The 8,055-nt window shown below is 49.0% G+C and overlaps 1 protein-coding gene across 2 annotated transcripts in view; it reads right to left on the reverse strand.

Moving 5' to 3' along the window:
- Positions 1-209: 209 nt before the first annotated feature.
- Positions 210-8,055, reverse strand: part of DIPK2B (divergent protein kinase domain 2B) — a 61,266-nt gene continuing 53,420 nt past the window's right edge. For both annotated transcript variants that reach the window (XM_017881363.1, XM_017881362.1), the window contains 2 exons: positions 5,765-6,053; positions 210-3,844 (listed from right to left, as the gene is read on the reverse strand). In XM_017881363.1, coding sequence (XP_017736852.1) covers positions 3,504-3,844; positions 5,765-6,053 — 630 coding nt within the window. In that variant the 3' untranslated portion in view covers positions 210-3,503. The remainder of the gene's footprint in view (positions 3,845-5,764; positions 6,054-8,055) is intronic.

Here is an 8,055-nt window from a genome sequence, read left to right on the forward strand (position 1 = left end):
GTTGACAAGAACATTTGGTCTGTTGTGAAGGTGTATGAGAAAAGGACTCTGAGATCTCCTGAACCCAGGAAAAGCCACTAGCTGGGGAACTATTTCTAAGTCACCCCTAAGCATATGTAGGACCTGCCTGACATCTGCCCTGCTCTCCTTAGCACCCAGCTTGTATTAGGCCATTTTTGTATTACTATAAAGAAATACCTGAGGCTGGGTAATTGATAAAGAAAAGAGCTTTATTTTGGTTTATGGTTCTGCAGGCAGTACAGGAAGTGTGGGGCTGGCATCTGCTTCTGGTAAGGGCCTCAGGAAGCTTCCAATCATGGTGGAAGGCGAAGGGGGAGCAGGCGTGTCACGTGGTGAGAGCGGAAGTGAGAGAGAGGGAGAGGTGGGGGAGGGAGGTGCCACACTCTTTTAAACAACCGGATCTTGAGTGAGCTCAGAGAGAACTCACTCATCACCTCCGGGAGGTCACCAAGTCGTTCATGAGGCAACTTCTCTCATCACCCAATCACCTCCCACCAGGCCCCACCTCCAACGCTGGGGATCACATTTCAACCTGAGATTTGGAGGGGACAAACTTCCAAACCATATCACAGCTTACACTGTGGATGTGAACACAGCCGTACACATACACAGGATTTTATTGTAATTTATACTAAAAACCAATCTCCCAACAGCTCCTCAGGGGACAGCTCGCCAGTTTTCTCATTTACTCCGTCCTGGGACTCAGACAAGTGGGGCACAAGGTCTCTTTTTGCTGATACAGGTGGGTCCCAGGTCTGCATTTCCTGTCTGGACTCAGCAGCACCAAGGGTTACATGATGGTTTCGAAGGAATGTTGCTCCGAGTTTCAGGCGACTGGTCTGGAGGAGAGAAGGGGGCAAGTGCTCACCTTGAATCCGTGCGGGTGGACAGATGTGTGGTGGAGGGATTCGAGGGTTACCTAAGACCCCGCACTGGCCCACACAGCGCCAAAGTCACTCATTGTGTGGAGGCATTTTGCAGTGGAAACACAGCTGGATGCAGGGAGAAGGGCTGGGGCCTGGCTCGTGCATCAGAGGGTCTCTCTGGTAAGCCTTCTTCCTCCATGGGACTCTGGAGGATCTGGAGGCTGTGGCCTCTCTCCTGGTCTCTGGTCAGGGGGCCAGCTGGGAGGACAGCTGCAGTCAGGCCAGCAGGAGAGGGACTGCGGCTGTGCAGGTGAAAAGGGTGGTCAGTCTTCATCCTCCAGACCAAGCCAGAAGGCAGCCATTTCAAAGCGTCTCAGGCAGCCTAAGCTTGCTGGCCAGTCCACAAGCTTGGCCAGTCATCTTCACTGTCATGGTTGCCCTGGGGCAGTGCCTGTAGCAGTCAAGAGACAAACCCAAAAGGGAACCAGGTACTCCACAAAATAAAGCTTTTCTGGAGTCCATTTTTGAATGGGAGTGAAGGGACCAGAATTGGGTAGCACAGGTGAAAGTCGAAGGCTGAAGGGGAGGGCAACAGGAGCCTCCTAAGAGCAACAGGGCTCCTCTGATGGCTGCCTTTGCCTTGAGGACACCCTGACAGCCTTGCTGAACCTTTCTTCGATTTTGAGCTTAGTAAGCTCCTGCCGGACCTTCTCTCCTTCACTGGGGCTCAGCTTGCAGGGGTTCTGGAAATATCTCCGCAGATCACTCTTCCTCCCTGGGCCTCAGTTTCCTTATCTGCACAGTGAGGCCTGTTAAGCCAGGTCTTCTGACTTTATTTTTGTTTATTTATTTTGAGACAGAGTCTTGCTCTGTCATCCAGGCTGGAGTACAGTGGTGTGATCTTGGCTGACAGCAACCTCTGCCTCCTGGGTTCAAGCGATTATCCTGCCTCAGCCTCCCGAGTAGCTGAAATTACAGGCACACACCACCACACCTGGCTAATTTTTGTATTTTTTAGTAGAGATGGGGTTTCACCATGTTGGCCAGGCTGGTCTTGAACTCCTGACCTCAAGTGATCCACCTGCCTCAGCCTCCCAAAGTGCTGGGATTACAGGTGTGAGCCACCATGCCCAGCCTGTTTTGACTTTAAAGGAGGGGATTCAGATACCTGAATCTGAGGTAAAAGAGGAGGTAGACTGAGAGGTTCCTGGGGTTAAAGGCTGGCAGGGAGGCTGGGCAAAGGTACAGAAGAGCCCCCTGCTTATGTTTCAGGGGCCAGGGCAAGAGAGTACATGGAAGCCTACATACCATGTGGCTAAATATTTCAAAAGCAAACAAACAAACTGTTGAATAAAGTATGTTCTATTGATTGACCTTGAAAAAAATATGTTTCTGATGAGTGACCTGTAAGGTCAAGTTTGAAGGAAAATTCCTAGACTCCTTAGAGTCCCAACTTGGAGCATGTGGTGTGGAGAGAGCTGGTCCAGGGCCTCAGCTGTGGCTACAAAAAGAATGTTCTCCCACTCCAGATCTCCTGCTCTAGGGAGCGGGGCTGACCAGGGGCCCCTGCTGCTGTGCTCTGAAATCTATCTTTGCTGTTTCCACCAACCACTGAGTGCAGCAGGGATGCTAACGGGGTCTATTTGTGGGAGACACAGGGCTCCTCTGATGGTTGCCTTTGCCTTGAGGACACCCTGACAGTCTTACTGAACCTTTCTTCGATTTTGAGCTTAGCAAACTCCTGCCGGGCCTTCTCTCCTTCACTGGAGCTCAACTTGCAGCTCAACTTAACGGTCCTCCCAGTCTTCTCCCGCTCCCTCCTCCTTTCCTTTCACACAAGCATTTCCCCTAACAAATCTTTGTCCCGTTCACTCTATCTTGACACCTATTCTTGGAGGACTTGGGCTAACACATTGGTCCCCCACTGGCCCCCCTTATCTTCTTACCCCTGGCTTCTTCCCACACCACGAGAAGCTCCATGCACAGGTGTATGGAGCCTCAGGTACCAGGCTCTAGGCGGTGGCAGGCATGTCCCCTTGGCCTGCAGTCTCCTCATCCTGTGATGGTGTGGGGAGTGAGGCAGAGCCATAGGGAGCAGGAAGGGGGCCCCTCTTGTCTGAGTGTAAAGTGGTATCGGCAGGGAGCCTGTCTTTCCCTTGCCTTCCCTCCACTCCAGCCTCCTGATCTGCATGGTTCTTTCTCATGCTCCCCGCCTCTGTGCTTTTCCAGAACACACTTTGTAACCATCTGGGATGGAGGTGGTGAGCATGTGTCCCAAGACCCATGCTTGGGATATACGCTCAATGGTGGTTCCATCTCTGTCTTCTTTCACACTCAGGAGAGTCTGGTGGAGAATAGAGGAAACTGAGGCTCAAAGACATTGAGTGAGCGTCCATACCCAGTTCTTCCGATGCCCACCCTGGGCTTTGCCAGGATGTCCCAGCCAGCAGAGACAGCCACATGGTATCTCACAACTCCCCTCTCAGTCCCTGAGAAATAAATGTCCCTTTCTTCTCATCTTTAAAAAAGTGCTGCTTCTTTCAACCTTGCAGCAACCCGACTGGGGGAATGGAGAGCCAAGCGTGTTGTCCCCAAGGCCAGCTAGACACCAGCCCTTCAGAATTTATCGTTATATTTGCAATCTGGGTAACGATAGGCAAATCTAGAGTCACAGGTTCTCAGGGGCCTCAAGATGTCTTTCAGCCAGCTGGCGGCCCCAAGGACTTCTGGGTCTGGGCGGGTGCTGTCCCCACACTGAGCAAGAGCGGAGTCTATGTCGTCTTGCACTGGTGAGGGGAACCTCCCCTGGAGAAGTCGAGGCAGCAACTTCTGACACACCAGCACCAGGCTCTGCTTCTCAGAGACACTTTCACAGGAGGGCAGCTGGACTTGGCAGCCGGAAACCAGGCAGCTAAAAATGTCTTTATTCTCTCCTGCTCTGGTGGCTTCTTGGCTGCCTAGAAAAGAAATGGGAAATATTATACACCCTGCCACCTGTGCTCCTTGAGGGAGGGCAACACTAATTAGAATTGCTGGGTGAGGCTGGGCATGGTGGCTCACGCCTGTAATCCCAGCACTTTGGGAGGCCGAGGTGGGCAGATCACTTGAGGTCAGGAGTTCGAAACCAGCCTGGCTGATATGGTGCAACCTTGTCTCTACTAAAAATACAAAAATTAGTCGGATGTGGTGGCGCACATCTGTGATCCCAGCTACTCAGGAGGCTGAGGCTGGAGAAACATTGAACCCGGCAGGCGGAGGTCACAGGGAGCCGAGATTGCACCACTGCACTCCAGCCTGGGCAAAAGAGCGAGACGCCATCTAAAAAAAAAAAAATTACTGGGTGATCTAGTACAGTCTCCTAGCATTTCCCTGTCACCAGGAGATTTAGGACTCAGGGACATAGTGGCTCCTTTTGAGAACCACATGGAAGGAATCCACTTTGCTACAATAGTGAGGCCTGGGCACGGAAAACCCACTTACCCCCACCAGAAGTTAGGCTGGTAATTGTAGGGATCACATCCATATTGTTAGACTCTCATTATTATTACTAAATTAGGGAACTCAGGAAATTATTGGGACTGGTTTCATTTGCGCCTTTAAAATGCAAAGTGAGGGCCAAACGCGGTGGCTCACACCTGTAATCCCAGCACTTTGGGAGGCTGAGATGGGCAGATCACCTGAGGTCAGGAGTTCGAGAACAGCCTGGCCAACATGGCGAAACCCCACCTCTACTAAAAATACAAAAATTAACCGGGTGTGGTGACAGGCGCCTGTAATTCCAGCTACTGAGGAGGCTGAGGCAGGAGAATCGCTTGAACCCAGCAAGCGGAGGTTGCAGGGAGCCAAGATTGCACGACTGTACTCCAGCCTGGGCGACAGAGTGAGACTGTCTCAAAAAAAACAAAACGAAAACAAAATTAAATGCAAAGTTAGGAGAAAAAGCAAGTAATCCCAAATATGTATTCACTGAGTTGTAGTGTGAATGATGTTTCATGATTTACATATCTGGAATATTCTGGAATCAGCCTCATTTCTTCTGATTTGATTCTTCTTAATAAAGGCAAATCAGGAAATAAATAAGTGTGGTTTAATTTGTCTATTTTTGTAAGCTTTTGCATACAAACAAAATCAGAAATCAGAAAAAAATCCTTTGTCCTCTTATTGGGCTCAGAAAATTTGGTCAGCATTAGAGATTAGGGTGTTCGAAGGGTTCTAGAACCCTGAATGACACTTTATACATAGTGAGAAACACAATTCAGTCATCCGCCTCATTCGGTTCCATGCTTTTTTGCTTTGAAAACTTTATACAGAGCAATTGTGCCAAAATGGATTGCAAAATATACCAGTAAATCAACCTGATATTTAAGTTTTAGATATCGGGTAAAAGCATCTGATGAGAAAGACTCTGAGAGGGAGATGGACCCAAAAGTTGTGTGTGTGTGTGTGTGTGTGTGTGTGAGAGAGAGAGAGCGAGAGAGAGAAAGAGGAGAGAGAGAGTGAAAGAGAGAGAGAGAGAAAGAGAGAGAGAGAGAGAGAGAGAGAGGAGGGTCAAGGCAGGTCCCTGGGCCACATAGACCCAACTGCACAACAGCACTGCCCTGGGAGGGTGCAGCTGGGGGCTGTGCCACTATGCACAATGCTTCTCATGGACAAGGTCAAATCCACTTCCCCTTTGGAGATGGAGTTGGAGTAGAAATTCAAATAGGAGTGAGGGACATTTTACATGAAATCTAACATTCTCTGAACTTGAGTGGCTCTCACTGTGACACGCGGAGATGGGAAAGGCCCAATAGTGTGACCCCTGACCCACCCTTCCCTAGCTCCTGTCACCCTGACTTCCCCTCTGACAGCTGTTCAGCCAGGCCCATGCTGAGTACCTTCCTGCTTGTCGATGACACCCACTGCACTGGCATCCCGGATGAACAGATGCCCGTTGTTAAAGACGCCGAACATGCCTGCATCAATATGGGTGAAGTAGAAGAAATAGTTCAAATCGTTGCTCCTCAGAGACTCCAGGACACCCAGGAGCTGGTAGGCAAGGTCGGCTGCCTGATCTGGGGGTGCACCATAGAATTCCTGCAGCGGTCTGGTGCTGGTGCTGACGAGGAATCTGCCACAGGAGCCCAGGTACTTGGGCAGAGGCCATCCCTCAGCCCCAGGGAAGATCTGCCAAGCCAGAAGGAGGAGGATTAGAGAGAAAAATCTGGTGACAGCTCTCTATCTATTTATTATCTACCCATCTATCTCTATCTATCTATCTATCTATCTATCTATCTATCTATCTATCTATCTAACTATCATCTGTCTATCATCTATCATACCTCTAACTCTATCTACCTATCTCTATCTATTTATCATCTATCTATTTATCTATCATCTATATCTATCTATCTATCTATCTATCTATCTATCTATCTATCTATCTATCTATCAATCATCTCTCTATCTCTGTCCCTCACTGGAAGTACAGAAAGATCAGCATCTCAAAACATGTCAGCGAAGAGTCTCTCAACCTTTTTTATACCTCTTGGAACATAGCAATGCCCCGGCCCTCCCCTTCCCCATGTTTTAATTCTATTACAGATGGGAAGATTCAGAAAAGGAGGCTGCTGTCATTTCTTTGTAGTAGACTGCATTTCGGTTTTTTTTTTGAGACGGAGTCTCGCTCTGTCGCCCAAGCTGGAGTGCAGTGGCCGAATCTCAGCTCACTGCAAGCTCCGCCTCCCGGGTTCACGCCATTCTCCTGCCTGAGCCTCCCGAGTAGCTGGGACTACAGGCTCCCACCACCTCGCCCGGCTAGTTTTTTGTACTTTTTAGTAGAGACGGGGTTTCACCATGTTAGCCAGGATGGTCTCGATTTCCTGACCTCGTGATCCGCCCGCCTCGGCATCCCAAAGTGCTGGGATTACAGGCTTGAGCCACCGCGCCCGGCCGTAACTGCATTTCAACAGAGTTCCTCCAAGCAGGGTATGAGAATTTTAATGGACTTGCCACAATTTTAGATAGTATCGGGGATTCAGGGAAATATGTTTAAGAGTTGTATAGTTGAAAAAAATAGGATTATTTGAGATTTCACAGATATCACTGCTTAGGAAGAGGCTATGGGAAAAATAATAGAGGATCAACTTAAGTCTGATTTAAAGCAAAACTTTTTTTTTAAAGTGACAAGGTTTTGCTCTGCCGCCCAAGCTGGAGTGCAGTGGCACGATCATAGTTCACTGCAGCCTCAAACTCCTGGGCTCAAGCAATTCTCTCACCTCAGTCTCCTGAGTAGCTAGGACTTCAGGCACCTGCCTCCATGCCTGGCTACTAAAGAAAAATATTTTTAAAAATACCAGCGACTGGGTACAGTGGCTCACGCCTATAATCCCAGCACTTTGGGAGGCCGACGTTGGGTGGATCACTTGAGGACAGGAGTTTGAAGCCAGCTTGGCCAACATGGCATAATCTTGTCTCTACTAAAAATACAAAAATCAGCCAGGAGTGGTGGTGCATGCCTGTAATCCCAGCTACTCTGGAGGTTGAGGCAGGAAAATCACTTGAACCCAGGAGGCAGAGGCTGCAGTGAGCCGAGATCACACCACTGCATTCCAGCCTGGGTGACAGAGTGAGACTATGTCTCCAAAAAAATAAATAAATAAATAAATAAAAATAAACAGTACAGGTACCTCGTTCTGGGACAGGGCAAAAATCATAAGGGTGGTCTGTGGGTGACTGAAGTTTTGGGAACTACTGTACTGGCCTTAAGCCTCTCTCCTGCCAGCCATGCATGAATCTGTCTGGCTGGGGTAGCTACATCCATCATACAGATGTTCCCCAATTAACTGGAACCTTTCAGACAGCCTAAAACTGGCCTAGGGAAGCATGAAGCCCTGACCTGTCTCCTCTGCCTCCTTGAAAGAGGTCCAAACCTGTGGATTTGTGAGATGAAAAGTGGGGAGGAATCCTGGCTAACCTTTTCTTGACTATTGAAGCAGCTATATCTAGAATGGCTACATCAGCACTTTATTGTTTGTTTTCCTTCTTTGAAAAATAGAGGCATCCCCTTTTCTGATGGTTTTCTGCAGTCCTCTGCCCATTTTAACCCACATAACTGCACTGTGAAGAACCCGTGCCCATTTGAGTTTCCCCTGCCTAGAGGGGACCTGTTTTTTTTTTTTTTTTTTTT

This window comes from Rhinopithecus bieti, unplaced genomic scaffold (genome assembly GCF_001698545.2).
Source record: "Rhinopithecus bieti isolate Rb0 unplaced genomic scaffold, ASM169854v2 scaffold_13248, whole genome shotgun sequence".
In the NCBI taxonomy this organism is placed as follows: domain Eukaryota; kingdom Metazoa; phylum Chordata; class Mammalia; order Primates; family Cercopithecidae; genus Rhinopithecus; species Rhinopithecus bieti.